Consider the following 19,558-nt stretch of genomic DNA (forward strand, 5'->3'; position numbering starts at 1 on the left):
AAGAAGAAAATACAACCACCCCCCCCCCCCCCCCCCCCCCCTACCCTCTATCCCCCTCACCCCCCCCCCCCCCCACACACACACACACACACACACTATTCACTAACAAGATAAAGAAACCCTTAAACACAATCTTCATGTTTTACAGAGCGAATCATAAATGTAGACGTTAATAGGCACTTCACGCACCTGTTTCCCCCACACCGCTTGATTAACTACTAATCGAAGATTACACACGACATAAAATAACACAAGCACAAAAATATATACATAACACACATTCACTCAACCACACACATACACACACAAACACACACACACATACGCACGAAGGGAGAGAGAGAGAGAGAGAGAGAGAGTGTGTGTGTGTGTGTGTGTGTGTGTGTGTGTGTGTGTGGTGTTTGAGAGAGAGATAAAGAGTCTAAAGTCCCTCTAGCACATATTATACTCAGATGAGAGAGAGTCAAAAGAGTACTCTAGAACAGAGAAGAGCGGAAGATCTTTATTGCTGACTCACGGGCAGTCCGATAGAAGTTTTCTTGCCGCAATAAAAACGTGTTATTCAAGATTATGTTTCCATCCCTATTCATCCTTCAACAGTCGTGACGTCACTTCCCTCGTAATGACGCATGGTAACTTAGTAACTGGTTCTAAACTATAGGAACAATAGCTACGCCCTTCTGAAATACTTCTCCAGCGAGCATAAAAGTGTACCCAGAGGAGAAAAAACATTATAAATTTGATCATGCTTCTGATCACATGACATGTGAAAAATTTATAGCCAGCATAAAGAATTAAAAAGTACCGATTTTCTTTGTTTAGAACCAAGCTGCCGGTTGCTGGGCAGTCGTGACATCAGACTATTGAATCCTTAGTCGATTGTGGATGTTATAATTTATAGTGACATATTCAATTCAAATACACCACTTTATATTCTTGAATATCCTTAGATATGAGAATAAGATGTTTAATACAGTTTTAATCGGAATACTCTTCAACAGTCGTAACGTCACTTCCTTTCTAATGACGCATGGTAACTTAGTAACACTGGCTCTAAACTATCGGAACAATGGCGGACGCTCGTATGAAATATTTCTCGGCGAGCATAAAAGAGTATCCAAGGGGAAAAAGACATAACTTGATCATGTTTTGACTTTTCACATTCTGATCACAAGGCATATGAAAGTTCTAGCAGCATGAAATAAAAAGTAATGATTTTCTTTGTTTAGAACAAGATAGCGCCGTTGCGGGCGGCGTGACACAACTATGATCGTATTGGTATCATACTGACCTCGAGGAAAGACCCGATAAACCCGATCTTTCAGCCCATGGGTCAAAATGATTCCCGATTATGTCGTAAACAGCGTATAATATTTCATGAAACAAAAGTTTTCTGGCTAATATTACTAAGAGTTGTTGCTATTGCTCAGCAGCTGACGTGTATTTTTGTATTATTTTCAGATAGAGGTCAATTAGATGTGCGCTATATGGTCTAGTGGTATGACACTCGCTTTCAGCTCGGAAGGTCCTGGGTTCGAGCCTCGCTAGGTGCATAGTTGAGTCCTTGGAAAAGACTCTTTACTCACATTGTCTCACCGTATTCAGGTGTAAAATGAGCACCTGGCCGCTAACAGCGTTGTCTCTGTCCGAATAATTATAATACCGCCCTAAAAGGCGTCATGTCTCTTCCTAAGTGTTAAATGTTGCTGTTGCTCTATTGGCCAGTGACCCCTTGAGCACGTTAAGTGGATATTGCTCTATATAAAAGCTCATTTTAAAAAATCAGATTGGGTTGTGATGATCTCATTCATTTTGTGGAGCAAACATTTGGTGGTTGAAATCTAAGTAAAGATCGGGGGTTTTATGGTGAGTTCCATCCATTCATGTCAGAATGTCTGAATAACATCTGTGGCTAATCGTTTCAAAACGGTATTAAGTAGGGATGATTAAGATGCTGAAAATTGAAATTGTAGCCAGAAATATCAGACTTGCGTTGAGTTTGTATGTTTTATTGAGGAGAATGAATATGATATTTTAGACTGCGGTATACCAATGTATCAATTTTTTTTGACCAGTTTTATTATAATTTGATTTTTTAGTATCTGGTTCATCCCGACATAATACCATTTTGTGACGTTTGGTCGCATTTGTGGCCAATCGTTTCAGAACGAGTGGCCCTGCTGCTAAAGGTTATTTTAAAGTTTAAATAACTATAGATATATAAGCCATTTGGTATGACCGCCACCTTTGCACCGGTAGCTGAATCCATGGAAACGGTTCTCCACTCACATTTTCTGACCACCCTCGGGCAACAATTGAGTATCTAGCCCGCGGTATTCGGATTGTATCTGTCGGGAAACAAAATTGTAATAAGGCCTTACAGGCTTCTTGTCTCGTCTTAAGGGCTAAGCGTTGCTGTTTGGCTAGGGACCCCTTGTAAAGTAATTTGAGCACATTCTAATGGGTTCTTCAATTCGATTTATATTATAACAGTTTATTTTTCTGTCGGTTTCCATCCACTCCTGTCAGAATGTCTAAATAACATTTCCGATAAAGGCCCTTGTAAGTTTCGCTTTGAGCACATCTTATTGGGTTCAACTTGACGTGTACATAAATGCAGGTCTGACATCCGAACCCGCTTATGGGCTTGTTTAACATTTTTGAAATGGACAATACTTTGCGCCGTTTTTTTTAGACTTCTATGACAACAATGAGTTCATAAGGAATCGGGTTATTATACCTGCAAATAAGTGCACGTCGGTTCTACTCTATATAAAACCTTTTTTTCTGACGGGTTCTATCCAATCAGTTTCTAATGATATTGATGATAAGTCCTGAACCTAAAACACACTTTTCTCCTTTTTTAAAAAAAATGAAAGAGTAGGAAAGAGAGTGAAACTTTGAGAGGGTAATTTAGGACCAGGTGGTAAAATTTTCGATAAAGTATCAAGGTTCTATGAGATCTAACAGAACCAACAATAAATCGCCGCCGGTTGTCAAAAAAGTCAGGAGAGAAACTATACGCGCCAGGATTAAAACTGTTTTATTTTCATTTGAGTCTAGTACTCTACCAGTCGGGCCATCACGTCACCCAATAATGCCGAACTCTAGGAGAAAATCACATATTTAAAATTTTGGTCTGAAAACTCGTCTTTCAAATATCAATCATTTAGAATGACTCTCATCTTGGCAAACACTCTTAAACCTGGGACTTCGCAAAGTGCTAGGTTCAAGAGTTTTTTTAGCCAAAATGAGAGTTATTTTAATCGATCGAATTTTTGAAAGACGAGTTTTCTGACCAAAATTTTAAATATGTGTTTTTATGAAAGAGAACAACAGAATACTTTCTCATAGATAATCTCAATACATCAGCAGCTGTAAGTGATTGACATTTATAACCCTGTGGATATCGACCTTACTGTACACATTGGCCGTAAGTAGCCAAGGTAATGGGCACAATATTGGACATCTTTATGGTCCTCTGCTCATATACTTATTAACAATGTGTACCCATCTCATCCAACCAGTCAATAATTTTTTAAATAATATAATGTCGTACGGTAAAACTGTTAATATTTAAGGTTATGATTTTAAAAAAAACACGGTAGGGCTACATTTTAACCGTGTGCTCCAGTTAAATCCTTCGGTTAATAAGTGTCGGGTGATAAAAAAACATTGACTTTTCTCTTAAGTGTTCTTTTTTAAAAAAAAGAAGAAAAATAAAGAAAGAAAACCATAACAACAACAAAGCAAAAAAGAACAAACAAACAAGAAGAACAAAAAAAAACAAATAAACAATCTGAAACGTTCATATTATGTCTTTGTAAAAGGGAAAATCTAAGGCCTTAAACCGACACGTTATGATTGATTCCCAGAGTGGTTCTATAGCATATGGTTTTTTATGGGTCTTAGTAACTTGTCTGTAAATTTTCATGTTTTCAACCCTTTTTTGCACGACTTTAACCTACCCCCCCCCCCCCCACTAATTTTATTGACGTTTGCATTCAACTCCATCATTGATTTTTATTAGAGAAGATTCTCTTTTTTCGAATCATTCCCAATTTCATAAATTGAATTGACAATTCCGGATCTCTTGGAAATTACGTTTATAAAATAACCTACCATAGCTATAGTAAAGAATTTCTTATGAGAGCGAGTGAAATCTTAGTGTGAAGCCTGATAAGATGGCATTCAATATTACATAATAATAATATGCTTGAAGTGGGTTTGAAAAATCATGAAATAAATTTTCTATTTGGTCTGCCATTTCAAAAAACAACAAATGACAGTCAAGGTGTGTTTCGGATTTCATGTGATTTTATCTTATTCAAACGAATCTATCTATAGCGTTTTATCGATAATTCTTAACTAAAATCACCCGATTCTTATTTTTTAAAAAATATAATCTATTACAACGTCATATTCTATTTATCAGATTAAGGTTAAAAATCAATTAAGCCCAAAATAAATACTGATTGCCTTACAGACGTTTGTTATATTTTTACAAATGATATAGACAGATGACTCATTTGCAGGTGTTTACAGTAAATTGTTTGTGTTATTAAAACATTGCAGCACATGATCATAAATTATAAGCCATTTACTCCATATTTTTTGTCGTTAATTTTTTTTGTATAGAATGTTTTATTTTTGTTTGCTCTGATTTTATTTTTCATGGGACTTCTCGGCCCAGACTTTATAATTGTGACGTTGTGTTTTAAAACTTAAATTATTATTATTGTCTAGAAATAATAATGTTATATTCACCATGTGGATTTATTTGAATAGAGCTGATTCTTCTACTGTTATGATATCAAGGACACGTGTATGTTTCGGGCTTCCCCGGTGTGCTTTGTATAAAAAGTCTACCAGAGGATGATTTATTTATAGATTGGTTCTTAGCCGGTATGTGTGTAGAATGTGGATTAATTTTCAATAATGTAGTAATTTGTTTTGGATTATATTTTTTATGATTGTATGAAAATACATACTCTAAGCATCTGATCTTGAACTGAAAAAATAAACTTCAAATATGAATTTTATAAACTTTTTGATAAAGCCTTTAGAGGTATATCATGACCAAACAAAGTAAAAAACAGAAATAATCAGCTATCTATATTATATAATTCTTTTGTTAAATTGATACTTAATAAAATGACACCGAGGCGTATAGCAGTAAGAGCATGGACAGAAATCGGACGTACCATGTCCATCAAAAGGTGCTCATTTTGGAAATTGGTCACGATTCTTCTAACTGTAAGTTTTACATGGATAGCCATGGTTATACTAGACTCTAGTGACGTCATCGGCATCATTTCATCACGTCTCCAGCAAAGTGAGACAAATACACTCATCACACCAGAAACTTCCAGTGAGATCATTTCAGAAAATCATCGTGTTTTTAGCGAATATTCAGACCCTTCTAATAATGTGCCAAGTGAAATTGTGGATGATTACATTGACAAAACTAACCCAGAAAAAGTATATTTTAAGGAAGCAAAACCTAAAAAACAAAGCTCATACGTAGACAAAATTGATATTCGTCAAGTGCTTGGGAGATCGGAAAATACCATGCGATCCGCGCTTTTCTTCGTTGAAAAAGACCGACACTCTCCTCAAGCACTTAGAATAATTCAGTTTCTATCAGAGCAACGTATTGAGTTTAAAACGGCGTCTCTAAAGAAGGGCATACCTTCGTTGTACTATTCAGATGGAGGAATGCCTCGTTATTCCTTGATCATCTTCGAAGATTATGTGAATTATCTAAGTATGGATAAAGCTCAGTGGAAAAGGCTTCGGGATTATTGCTTGGATTATTTCATCGGAATTTTAGCTTTTACCAGGTCTTCCCGACCTACGGAAATGGAGTTATTCAGCGATGTAGGATTGAAAATGCAACATCGAATGAAACTTCGTCAGATGAAATTAGCTCAAGAAAGACCAATATGGCGAGTGGCGAATCCTCAAGTCGTTTATCAAGACCCTCTGCCAGGATCCGATTGGACAGTTTTCACGATATCTCATGAGACTTTCAAACCTGTGGCTTATTCCACGGTAGCTTCTGATTGGTCAGGATCATCAAATGGAGTCAGTACAGCAGAGTTTGGATGTATCGTTGCTATACACGACGTAGGTAAGTTCCCTCCGCAAAAAAAGTATTTAGAGCAGGCACTCGATCATTATCATATTATTATTTCACACCACTGCTGGATCTATTACATAGCTTCTAGGCTGCAGGTTCTTAAGTCAGTGTCACTGCACATCGGTCCCAAGTTACATTCCAAGAAAATGTGTTCCATTGGAGCAGGCACTGATGTAAGATAAGACTTTGACCAACGTGTACTTATTTGCAATTATGATAACCCAAATTGTTATTATATCTCTGTTGCAGTGGAATGCTCTCAAACTAACTCAAAATGGTGTCCATTACAATAATTTTAAATCAAGCCCATAATTGCGTCCCGTTATCAGAACTGCTTATATGTGCACGTTTACTTTGACCCATCGCTTTTATACGGTTTTATCTCGGGCTGTTCTCAAATTTAAAAAAAAAGTGACTTGAAAATCAAAAATGAAAAGAAATATGAAAATTTAGATTTGCGCTTTGTAAGAAACAATAAGAGTTCTCGTCGTTTAATATAAATGTAACTTAAGTCGAATTTCTACTTATTACGTGTATTCAATATTCCGGGTCTAAATGCCCGACATGCACGACATGAGACGGCGGGTCACAAGTCTGAAAATGTGTGTTTGAGGTTTGAAACTACCAAACAAAGTTATATGAAAAGTACAAGACAAAATCATCACAAAAATATTTCTGTCTCGACAATTGTTTTATATAGAGAGTTAAAATATCTTGAGCTTCTATTTAGCGCAATATCCACTAAACGTGTTTACAGCGCTTTACAAGGGGTTCATAGCCAACAGCTACACTTAACATGTAGGATGAGACATGACGCCTGTTAGTCGATATTGTAATCACATGTTTCCGTTGTTAACTGTCAGGTACTCATTTTACACCTGAGTACGATAAGATAATGTTAGTTAAGAGCCTTTTCCATGACTCAACTATACGCCACCTAGGGCGGAACTCGAACCCTGGTCTTTCTGGACCGAAGGAGAGTGTCTTGCCACAAGACCACATAGCCGCACAACACCTCTTCATATTTGAGTTTCAAAGGGCTGTAAAAAATATTTTTACTAAATTCCTGTTTCATAACTGTCGATTTTATATTTGCCATATGGTTATTATCTAACCACTGGAGTGACCGTACATGCTAAGTGAAGTGACCTCCACCTTGGAATGATGCACGGATGTTTTTGCTGTTTGCTGAAGAAGAGTTTTGACTCTGATACGTTCTGTATTTGGTATTTTATTCTTATTTGAAGCTGTTATATTCAATTTTTGAATTACCTTTATGGAGAAATAGTTAACGTTTATAATTTACTTGACTACTTTCAATAGCGATATTGTAGCATCATTTTGAGTTATTTTTTTAATCCATCATACGAAGTTGATATTTTAGTCCTTACCCGTATTGTGCAATTAGGTAAACATCCATTGACTACTTATGTATACGTTAAAAATAGACCATTTATAAAGAGCAATATCCACTAAACGTGCTCAAAGTCATTTACAACAGTAACACTTAACATGTAGGACGAGACATGACGCCTATTGGGCGGTATTACATTTTTTCAGACAGTGACAACGCTGTTAACGGATAGGTACTCAATTTACACCTGAGTATGTTGAGAGAAAGTGAGTAAAGAGCTTTATCCAAGCACTCATCTAGATGCCGCTCAGAGCGGGAATCGAACTTTGGGCCTTCGAATCACTTGATTACATATCCGCAAAGTAGTCATATATAACATATCTTATTTCATTCTTCTTTTTTAAAATTTATTACCATCTTTATTGTGTTGCTTTATATTCCCATAAGGACTACGGGATGGTGTCCATAGAATTATTCTGGGTCATGATGTGGACTTCTTCCTTAACGACATTATCGCTATGGACGCCATGAATTTCCTGTCTGGAGGAAAGCTAGGAATGTCGATGGAACGTCTCCTACAGGTCGATATTGACGATATGTTTGTTGGGAAGCTCGGTATTCGGACCAAGGTCAAGGATGCTGAGGTATCTAAATTAGGAAAAAGTGCATTGGAGTATAAGTAAATCAATAAATTGGTCACTATATGTTACAGTGAATGACAAAATCAATCGGATGGTGAAAATGTTTGAACTGAGATATTGCCAAATTTGGTTAGAAGGTCAAATTTGATCAAAAGTGAGTTCTTGTAATAAAAGATTAAATCAACCCATTTTGTACATCTTCGGGAAATATCAAAGCTTAATTTCACTTCTAAATATTTATTACAGCTAGTCAAGTTGAAAAAAGTATAACATTTGAAATAAGTTGCTGGAAATCTTTCCCATATACATCTGACCATAACTGCATGAATAAATCACTGATTTACTTCGAAGTAAATAAAGATTAAAATGTTCTGGTGAGAATTGTCTTTCAGAAAATGCAAAATAAATAAATAAACAAATAAATAGATAAATGCAAATCCAAAATTTTCACCATCCGATTGATTCTGGCATGCACTGACACATATATGAGTATATATATATAACACAGCTCTACAGATTCATCGTATTAAAGACAATTTACAATGCTACATCAAACCACTTGCATTTTCCCCCATTTCATACAGCATATGTTGTCATTTAGACGTCCTTTATCCACTTTCACATAAATTATAATATGTCACTGCCTAGAGACGGGAACTGTTTCCCAATTAAGTTAGATGGGCGAATGTATGTAAAGTGTCTTTAGGACAAGGACAAGACAACGGGGTCAGAATCTTACGATGATTGTCATCCGTCCGGTAATATAATCCACTGTCTATCTATCAGATGCTTGCGTTTTCTATCACAGATTTTGTCCCTAAGTTGTGTCCAACTCGGTGAACACTATTAAGAAAACAGCATACACATAAACAATATTTTATCAGGTCTAGATGGTTTCTCCGAGAGCAAAAATCCTCACAAAATCACACAATTCATTTAAGGAACAAGCCACAGTATTGTTTAAATGTCTTTGTAATTACCGCCAATCAGGGGACTGAAATTTGGTTTTTGGGAAACTGTGCGCTTGGATAAGAAACTCACAACATTGTGAAACATCCGGAAACATAACAGACCAAAACACAAAATTATATGTAACCTTGAACGTTTATAGTCTGATTAATACATTTTAATAGAAATTACTCATAAACATGGATGGCAATGAAACAAGAACAAAGACTTGAGTAACGTCAACTTCGTTCTATCTATAATGCATTCTCTCAGTTGAAGGCATTTATTTCAACTCTAAACTTGCAAAATAGGCTAAAAGCTGAATGTTTATTACCATCTTCACATGAACAAAGTTATAGCCTGATACTGACCAAAAAATGACGTCAAAATGCCAGTCTTTTGCCACAAAAGAAAACAAATGGTGAGTTGTATTCAATAGTTCAACCAATGAAATAACTTGTTTCCATGAGCTCTACTAAAGACAACTCACTAGGCGGTGCAAAAACAAAATAATGACGTCAAACTGCCAGTCTTTTTGGATTTCAGTATCAGGCTATAACATAACGATGGCTACGCATGGACACGGTTTTGTTGGTCACAGATAAAAGGGTTAAGTAGAAGAGGAATACAAAGAATGGTATTGGATGCCTCCATTAGTGGATGCCTGGTGAGATTTGAATGATGAAGATCGTGTAGAGGGCTGATGATGACAGTGAAGGTTGGAGAGACACGACCGCCAATGCTGGCAAAAAGCCTGGCACTTGATTGCATTGGACAAACGTTGACAGAGCTTCGGACTGAGGCATCAACAAACCACTCTCATTTTGGCGACGCATCAAAATTTCAGATAACCTTGTCAGCCTAGAAACTAATAACCTAGGTAAAGCCTCCATAACTTGCTGTGAGTACTTTTTAATTGACCAAGAGTCCATTGGAGAACAGGATGTGGTCCATTTATAAGTTACAAGCAATGGAGAGTCTATTGAAAGAGATCTGGTTAGTATAAGAGTTGGCTAAGAGTTGAACCATCCAAACACTCTCCGTAATATGGTGAAATGGATAGCTGATGGCAAACTGATATGCCAGCATATTTAAATATTCAAATCTGTAAAGTTAAGGTACTTTACGGTTGTGGGATTTTATCAATATAAGATAGGTATTGAGTCAGGACTTTGTAGCCTGGGATTATACATACTATGAAGACCAATGAGGATTGATCCTTTTCAGAAGCAAACATTTTAAAAGTTCAACAGATCTAAAATGCAGGTGATTCTGACTGGCTTGCTAACGTTTGCAACTTTTAACGGCAAAAAATTAGATTTTATACAGCGCGATATCCACTAAACGTGCTCAAAGCGCTTTACAAGGGGTCCCTGGCCAACAGCAACATTTAACATGTAGGACGGGACATGAAGCATGTTAAGCGATATTACAATTTTCTCGGACAGAGACAACGCTGTTAAACGCCAGGTACTCATTATACACCTAAGTACGTTGAGAGAATGTGAGTAAAGAGTCTTCTCCAAGGACTCAACTATGCGCCTAGCGAGGCTCGAACCCAGGACCTTCTGATCCGAAAGCGAGTGTCATACAACAAGACCACATAGCCGCACGGTGATATCAATGCTGATTTGAAGTCCAGAAAATAAGAAAAGAAAAAGCAAAACAAACTACACCTTGTCCAAGAGTCTACTCGAGAGTCAGTTTTGTACCGGAAATCTCAATTACACCTTAATAAAAATATACAATTTAGGCCTATCTCGCAATATCAATAGATTACGCCACTTTGATATTCATAAAATGAATATGTAAGCTAATCTTTTTTAAACAAATATTCGTCAACAGGTGCCAAGAGAGCAAAATGGGGGTTAACGAATCTTGCTCAAATATAAAAATGAAAGTTACAGCAGTGCCCGAAAAAAATCACATTTAAAAAACTGTGACCAGAAAAATTATTCTTCGATTATGGATCGATTAAAATGATCCCCATCTTTTTCAAAATTCTCAAACCCGGGACTTCCCGAAGTTTTTAAATACGGGTTTTTCCAGAGTACAACTGTTAACTGGTTAATATCCTTCTGCCATTTTCTATAAAGAGAAGGAATGCTTTTGGCTCTGATTCAGAACCTGGTTACATTGAATACAGATTCACAACACATCGTTCGTCAAAAGGCTCTTTACCTACATTCTATGACTAAACTCAGGTTTAAAACGGACACCTTGCCATTCAAAGAGTTGCAATATCTCCTTTCATATATCACGAATCGTCTACTTGTTAAAAAGTTGCAGTTGGCTGGGTGGTCCTTTGAAAAGCTCTCTCCGCCCTTGAATACAAATACTCAGAATGGGAGCAATCTATACTCATGTTTTTGTCCAACCGAGTCATCAATCACATGATTTGTTAATGTCCAACGATTGGATATTTCTTAACAAATGTAACACACTGCTTTCTTTATGAAAGTTGTAAATATACCCTTGTGTCAAGCTGAACAAAATGACCAATCGTGATGTAAGATATTTCAAAAGCTGTGAATACTTTTCACTATGTGGGTCACTTTGAGCATTCTTTGCAATGTGACCAATAACCTCGAGCACATGGAAAGGGAATATAGATCATGCCCATTGAGTCGACTTCAAGTAACATTCAGATTCAGATACAGAGACCAGTTAAATGCCTTAATCTGGAAAAAAAACCTCGGCCTTCACTTATCGATAGATTTAAATGGCCCACATCTTGAAAAAAACTCACAAACTTGGGAGTTTAAGGAAGATCTCGCGAGGTCCCAGATTTGAGAGGGTTTTTTGAGGGTCATTTAAATCGATCGATATTTGAAGGATGAGTTTACTGGCCAAATTTTTAAATACGTATTTTTATAAAGAGTAAGACAGTTAACTGGTTATCAAAGCGTTAGTTCTTACCTTTTCAGGTCCATTCATTAGCGACAGATGGAAGGGAAGTGTATAAAACTATTTCATTCATTTCATACGAATACCGGTTTCTTTTATTCCAGTCATTTCAAGAGTATTACATAAGATCTAAATACGTGTATTAATAAGTGCATTGGCCAGGTGGGACGTTCATCTTAAAATACTTGCCATAATACATAATACCGTGGATCCCGGTAGCTCAGTTGGTAGTAGAGCGCTCGCTTTACACGCAAAGGGACCGAGGTCGATTCCGAGTGAAATCGAGATTTTTTCCTGCCCCCCCCCCCCTCCCTCCTTCCCCGTCCATCCACCAGTGATTGAGTAGCTGGGTCTCTTTGATCTGGCCGAAATTAATTTGCGATAGACTAGCGTCCTGTTCAAAGGGTAGCAAAGTGATTGCTACTGTCCATTTCACGCTATAGATAGTACTCACGAAAAACTCGTATCTAAAATAAAATGACCAGACAACTCGTCCTTCAAATTATGTCAATCGATGTCATTACCCTCTTGGCAAAAATTCTCCAGCCGGGGACTTCGCACATTAAAATCAATCGATATTTGAAGGATGAGTTTTGTGGTTTTTAAATACGTGCCTTCCAGAATACGACAGTTAATTTGTTAAGCAGCTCTATTCATTTTTGTATAAAAAACGTCATGGTCTCAAGTGAGTAAAGAGCTACTCGACTATGCATAAAGATATATGTAGAATGAGGCCCCAGAATTTACTAGTTACTATAAATGAAAAACAATTAACGATCTGTTTAAAATGAAATAAAAATAAAGATGAAATTTAATTAAAAGAGATAAATAGTGATTGTGGCAGTTACAAATAGAAATGTGAATATATTACGTAACTTATGATAATATGTCACGTTCGTAAGTTTACGTTTCCAGGCAGTTGACAGCTTGGATAATATATTCCTCTGATAACAGGCTCGGGCTCGTAAAATTCCACTTACCAATCGACAACTTCTAGCAGATTAGTATTCAATATAAAAGATTAACTCACTCATCCCTAACACCGACTAGATCGATAGTAAACCCGGGGTTACTTTTACCCCATGCCTATTTATTACATTTTTCTGAGAAAAAAATATAGGCGTAGTATCAAAGCTAATGTTCTTAATGTTTACATGTTAATGGTAGTTGAATAAAAATATATATGCACATGCTCATGTTTAAAATATTTCTTTCCAACTCTGAAAAGTAGCAACACTCTCTAGGATTGAATGCGTTACTAATCATTTTGATAACCTATCGTATCAAATTATGAGAGCAGTCAGGATAAGCCAAACAAATTGGTTTACATCTATCTATGTCTATATTTATTTTTTAAATAATTGTTTGCATAATTATTTTTAGAAGTTCATTATCATGGCAATACCCAATGTAAATTTTCAGAAGTGGAGGATAAATGAAGTTCATCTTATCTTATCTTATCTTATCTTGATAATCATTTTACCAGGCCATGGTGAGCAGCCAGGAAAAGATTGCCAAACAAGTTCCTGGGTTTCGCTACAACCTGGGTCTCTCTGGAGGGATGTACATGGACGGAGATGAAGCAGAGCAAGATGGAGACAAACGGATTGTTGGTAGGTTGTAGCTCATAATTAATTATTAATTATCATTATCATATATTAATCATTTTTATTGCCAAATGGAAGCTGAAGTCGTGACGTCACAACTTCCTCTCTTCCGGTTCAAAAGCCATTGGTAGTGTGAAACCAGTCCTCCTAAGGACTAACAAAGAATATTTTACTGAATCAAAAGATGGCATAACTATTTTAGTAGCAGGGGATGTAAAGGCAGATTCCTATGATTACCGGGCGTAAAAGAGCTAGGATGGATGATTTATGTAGACTAGAAAATAAGATGCCGTCACTCTGAAACCAGAAGATCAATGGAAAAGATATTAGCCGGTCCTTCGGAGGATTGGCTGCACACTTCGAAGGAGATTGGAACCAATATTTTGATGTCCCACTCTTGTTTCCTATTGAGTTTCAATTTGTCTATTAATCTGTCTTTTTATGCATTATTAAACATTCAATTATTGGTTAACAAAAGAAGAAAATACTATATAACGTTCTATCATATTAATCTATTTAGTCAGTTAACTGCCGCACTCTGGAAAAAAAAACAAACATGCATTTAAAAATTTTGCCACAAAACTCGTCCATCAGATATTAAGCAATTTAAATGACCCTCATCTGGGCAAAAACTCTAAAACCTGGGAATTCGCAAAGTCCCAGGTTTGAGAGGGTTTTTTTTTTGTTGTTGTCAAGATGAGGTTTATTTAAATCGATCGATATTTGAAGGACGAGTTTCTGGCCATTTTTTAAATACGTGTTTTTTCCAGAGTTCGTCAGTCAACTGGTTAAAGGAATTGAAAAATAAAATGAGTAAAGAAGGTACGGGTGAAAGATAAAGTAGATTTTGCGGATAATGATGTTTTTAAATTTTCTTTTTCTTATTTTAATTTTATACATTTCTTTTTTCTTAGTCTAGAACTATGCTATTCACACTTTTTCATATTTTCATCATGAAAATCGAAATTGTGTATCTACCAAGTGAACGCATATCTCTCTCCATAAGGTGTTACAAGTGCTTTTCCGCTCACCTCATCTGTTGTTAAATATGGACGCTAATCTTGTTTTAAACTCTAGTGCAATGCTGAATTGAAATTACCAAAACATCTTTAGAATTTTTTGCAAGTTAATATTGCTTCAAATATTGATGAACACAAACCCAACTTGTAAAATTTCGTTTAGATAAGACATCTAAGAAGTCACAGAATTAAGAATGTTTGTAATTTTATTTTTAGAACTTACCTTTAAATCATTAATAAATGAAGTCAGATATTTGATGAAATTGAAAAAAGTCATTTTGTTGGTGGACGAAAGAATAATATTGTCTACATGTTCTCTGCAACATTGATTTTATTGCCTTTTAATATCAACAAGGATTTACGAAAGCGATAGTGTACTCAGGTGAACATCTCGGAGCTAATAAATGAAAATAAATGTCAGCTCTACAACAAAGAAATTAATAACTGTCTCATTATATGCCAATAAATCTTTATAACCTTCGGATGATTTGAACACAAAATATTTCTTAACCCAAAGTATGTAGGTCTATGCTCGGAAACAGCTGGGAGAGAAAAATACATGTAAAACGATCTCATATTTATTATTATTAATTTATTTTAACCACAACACCACCACCACCACAAGCAACAACAACACCGACTAATTCTTCTTCTTTTAGTTGTCATAGCAGTAGTAGTAGTGGTAGTATTAGTGGTAGTAGTGGTAGTATTATTAGTAGTAGTGGTATTATTAGTAGTAGTAGTAGTAGTAGTAGTAGTAGTAGTAGTAGTAGTAGTATAGTAGTAGTATATTGGGAGTAGCAGTAGTAGTAGTAGTAGTAGTAGTAGTAGTAGTGGATAGTATTAGTAGTAGTAGTAGTAGTAGTAGTAGTAGTAGTAGTAGTAGTAGTAGTAGTAGTAGTAGTAGTAGTAGTAGTAGTAGTAGTAGTAGTAGTAGTAGTAGTAGTAGTAGTAGTAGTAGTAGTAGTAGTAGTAGTAGTAGTAGTAGTAGAGTAGTTCAAATAGGAAAACTGAATTTTGCAAAATTGCAATAAATGGAGAGAGATGGAAGACTACGCCATCCAACCTCTGGAAAGGGATGGAACCAGGATGATTATCATGAAGGTCGATAAATGACCGAGTATGTTATTGAAGCTAGAGATGTTCATACGAAATATTAAGCTTTTTGTCTAAAAGACATTGATATTTAATTCCTGTGGTTAATTCGCTGTTTGTCCAATGAAATGTGATTAAGAAAAAGGCAGAGATCTGCCAACAAGAACATGGATGGAAATCAAATACCATGACTGAACTGTCAACGGGAATCTTTAGCAAGAAGGCAATAGGGAAGAAAAGACGCGACGCCACACCTTCTACTGGTTCCAATAACCTTGAAAGTGTGCGTGTAATCAGTCTTTTGGAGAACTAATAATGAACAGGTTGCATAGTAGCAGGATGTGAATATTTTAGACAAGATAATAAGATGCCATCACACTGAAATCAGACGATTATTTACACACAAAAAACATGTATTCAGTCGACCTGAAGAGTAGTTTTACACTTCCAAAGAGATAGGAACCAGTTTTTTTTTTTTTTACATCACGCGTTTGTTCTATATTGGAAGGTAGGAATTGCGGATCATCTTCAGTCAACATCTCCCTATGGTGACAAGGATAATTAAAAATTATCGTTGTTTATTTTTAAGGAGCATTGAAAGCTGGTAGAGTCAACAAAATAAAGTAAATTCGTCATGTAAATGATGAAAAATGTCATGAATTTGTTTTTTCTAGAGTTGGCCTCCAAGTTTTTATGGTTTGATCACATGCATCGACATCTTCAGCCACATAACATGAATGTCAGCAGAATCTATTCCTCTATGAAGGCCAACAGGAGATTTGCCAAGGTAAGACACTAGTCGCTAAGAAGAGGAAGAATGGGGAAGATGAAATGGATGAAGAAGAGAAGGGGAGTCGGAGGTAAAGAAGAAGAAGAAGAAGAAGAAGAAGAAGAAGAAGAAGAAGAAGAAGAAGAAGAAGAAGAAGAAGAAGAAGAAGAAGAAGAAGAAGAAGAAGAAGAAGAAGAAGAAGAAAAATTATTAGAAAAAAGAAGAAAAAGGAGAAAAATGAGAAGAAGAAGAAGAAGAAGAAGAAGAAGAAGAAGAAGAAAAAGAAGAAGGAGGAGGAGGAGAAGGAGGAGGAGGAGGATGAGGAGGAGGAAGAAGAAGAGGGGGCGTAGGAGGAGGAGGAGGAGGAGGAGGAGGAGGAGGAGGAGGAGGAGAAGGAGGAGGAGGAGGGAGAGGAGAAAGGGAACAAGGAGAAGTTTTTAATCATAAGCTAAATAATTACTTTACAACTGGAACATTTCATGCTAACTGCAAACTGAAGACACAGGTTGTGAAGACACAATACGACCTAAGATTAAATCTTGAGTCTGCCGTTTCTCTGGACGCATTGGCATTTTTGTAATGCTTTGTTGTTGACTTTCCATAAGGTTGTTACAAGTGTTTTCCGTTCATCTCATCGGTTGTATAATTGTGGACGCTAATCCTGTTTTAACCCTCTCCTTACCACCTATAGGAAAATCGTTACATTCGTTACGATACAACCAACTTTTTCCTTATTCATTTCTTTTTGTGCATCATGAAATTTAAAGAAAATGAACAGTGTGTTGTAGATAGAGCATGTTTTTCTAAAGAAATTATTTATCGCAAGAACTTTACTTCTGTCGTGTTTGAATGATAAAAAATATAGTTTTGTGTTAGTTGGGTGTGACGTTTTTGCTTCAAACATCGATGAATTAAAATAATCAAAATAAATGACTGAGAAAGGGTTTTGAGCTCAGAATGTTCAATGTTTGGTATTTCGTTCTTATTTTTTACTGTTACTATCATTTTTGTACATTACTTTTTTATACAGTCCACAGGTTCTTACAGCTTAGTATTCAATATATGTTGCATGCGCTTTTCAGCACTCCCTTCCTAAATTTATGTTATCAATTATGATATGATACCCGATACATTGGCAAATTGATTTGAAAACGAAATTGTTTTTTTTTAACATCACTTTCATTTGTTATTATTAATTTGTCTGTATGTTCTTGTAGTATTTGTGTACGTGCGTGTGTGTTTGTGTGTGTGTGTGTGTGTGTGTTTGTGTATGTGTGTTCATGATTCAAACTTGCCAGATTATTATCAATTGAAAGACTGGAATGTCTCGCATATCATCTGCTACACATTGCGTTTGGCATATCATTCCATGAGAAATACTTGGAAAGATTTCTCTCATAACTGTACATGTTTTGATCCCTATAAATTCAAGTGCTTTCATGGGCAGGTATTTGAAAAATCTTCGCAAACGTGGTGTCAAGTATCTACCATTTTGCCATACTCAGATAAAATCACGTTTTAAAAATATTGGCCATAAAACTCGTCCTTCAAATAATATTGATTAATTTCAAAGAACCTCATCTTGTCAAAATCTCTCAAACCTAGGACTTCGCGAAGAAGTGTGGAGTCTCCAGGTTTTCGATTTTTTTTTGACAAGGCGAGGGTCATTTATAATCAATCGATATTTGAAGGACGGGCGTGTTTTCTGGCCCAATTTTTTTAAAATGTGACTTTTTCAAAGTACAACAGTATTGCCGTTAAACATGTTAAGGGTCTCATTACAAAGATAGTCTTTGATGGACGTTAAATAATACTAATTTACTCTTTTCGCTGAAAAACTGATGTCAATAAGTACTGTTAAGTTATGGGAAAGTCTATTAAATACAAAATGCAAAATCCAAATAACAATACAAGAACATAACATTTTAATTTTACAACACATCATCCACATAAATTTCATATATCTATTCTCTCTTTATTTTATTTCGGATATCCAAAACGTAAATGTTCACATGTTATTTCTTCGCTGTTTATTATATTCTTTGTTTACCTAAGATATCTAGTACTCGTTAGAAAGAGTGAGCGGTGTCAAAATAATATTTTCGTGTTTCAGCATGTTTCCGATTCATTCTTTTTATTTTCTACTTTCACTACATTTGTGATCCTTCAAGTTATAACGGTATTATGTCTGGATTATTTAAATGGTAAAAATTCAATATAAAATCAAAATTGGTTAACAAATGAATATAACAGTTTCAAAAATGTACAAAATAAAAAATAAGGAAAGTTTCGGGATTAAAACCCTTTTCAGCCAAAACAAAAAAAACCAATAAAAACATAAATACATTACTTCAAAGATCTTATTACAGAAAGGTCGAGCTTATTCTTTTTTCTTGCTGTCTATCTGGATTTTAAAGTAATGAATTTAAGTTTTAATTTGTTTTTGTTGGCTGATGAAGGGTTTTAAGCCCGAAACGTTCCGTGTTTTGGTATTTTGTTCTGTCTTGAAGCTGTTAAATTTATTTTTGTTCATGACTTTTTACAGTCAACAGCTTCTAGCGGCATAGTATCACTTAATATAGTCAAAATACGGACTTGGAAGTGAAATAGTGTGTTTTATTGAGGAAAATCAATAGCGATAAAGATTAAAATGCCACATAATTGGCCATCTTTTACCTGTAAAATCGCTTCTTGACATTAAGTTAGAAAAGAGTGTCAGCTTGTATATCGAGCATTATCCACAAAATGTGCTCAAAGCGTTTTACAAGGGGCCCCTGGCCAACGGCAACACTTAAAATGTAGGACGAGACACGAGGCCTGTTAGGCAATATTACATTTTATTTTTCTGACAAAGACAAAGCTGTTCACGGCCATGTACTCATTTTACACCTGAGTACAGTGAGAAAACGTGAATAAAGACCCTTTTCCAATGACTCAACCTTGCGCTGCTCAGATCAGAACGAGACTCGAAACTAGGACATCCAATCAGAGCTAGACCACATAACCGCTTGTTAACCCCGACATAATACCGTTTCGATACGGTGTGTCATCACATTTCCCCCCTTTTCTATTTTGA

At 35.8% G+C, this 19,558-nt stretch overlaps 1 protein-coding gene across 1 annotated transcript in view; it reads left to right on the forward strand.

Moving 5' to 3' along the window:
• Positions 1–4,698: 4,698 nt before the first annotated feature.
• Positions 4,699–19,558, forward strand: part of LOC144967230 (bifunctional heparan sulfate N-deacetylase/N-sulfotransferase 4-like) — a 37,693-nt gene continuing 22,833 nt past the window's right edge. Inside the window, exons 1-4 of the mRNA XM_078904177.1 lie at positions 4,699–6,133; positions 7,944–8,140; positions 13,479–13,605; positions 16,388–16,500. Coding sequence (XP_078760303.1) covers positions 5,155–6,133; positions 7,944–8,140; positions 13,479–13,605; positions 16,388–16,500 — 1,416 coding nt within the window. The 5' untranslated portion in view covers positions 4,699–5,154. The remainder of the gene's footprint in view (positions 6,134–7,943; positions 8,141–13,478; positions 13,606–16,387; positions 16,501–19,558) is intronic.

This window comes from Berghia stephanieae, chromosome 3 (genome assembly GCF_034508935.2).
Source record: "Berghia stephanieae isolate SIO BIC M18660-M18661 chromosome 3, UCSD_Bste_1.3, whole genome shotgun sequence".
Lineage (NCBI taxonomy): Eukaryota > Metazoa > Mollusca > Gastropoda > Nudibranchia > Aeolidiidae > Berghia > Berghia stephanieae.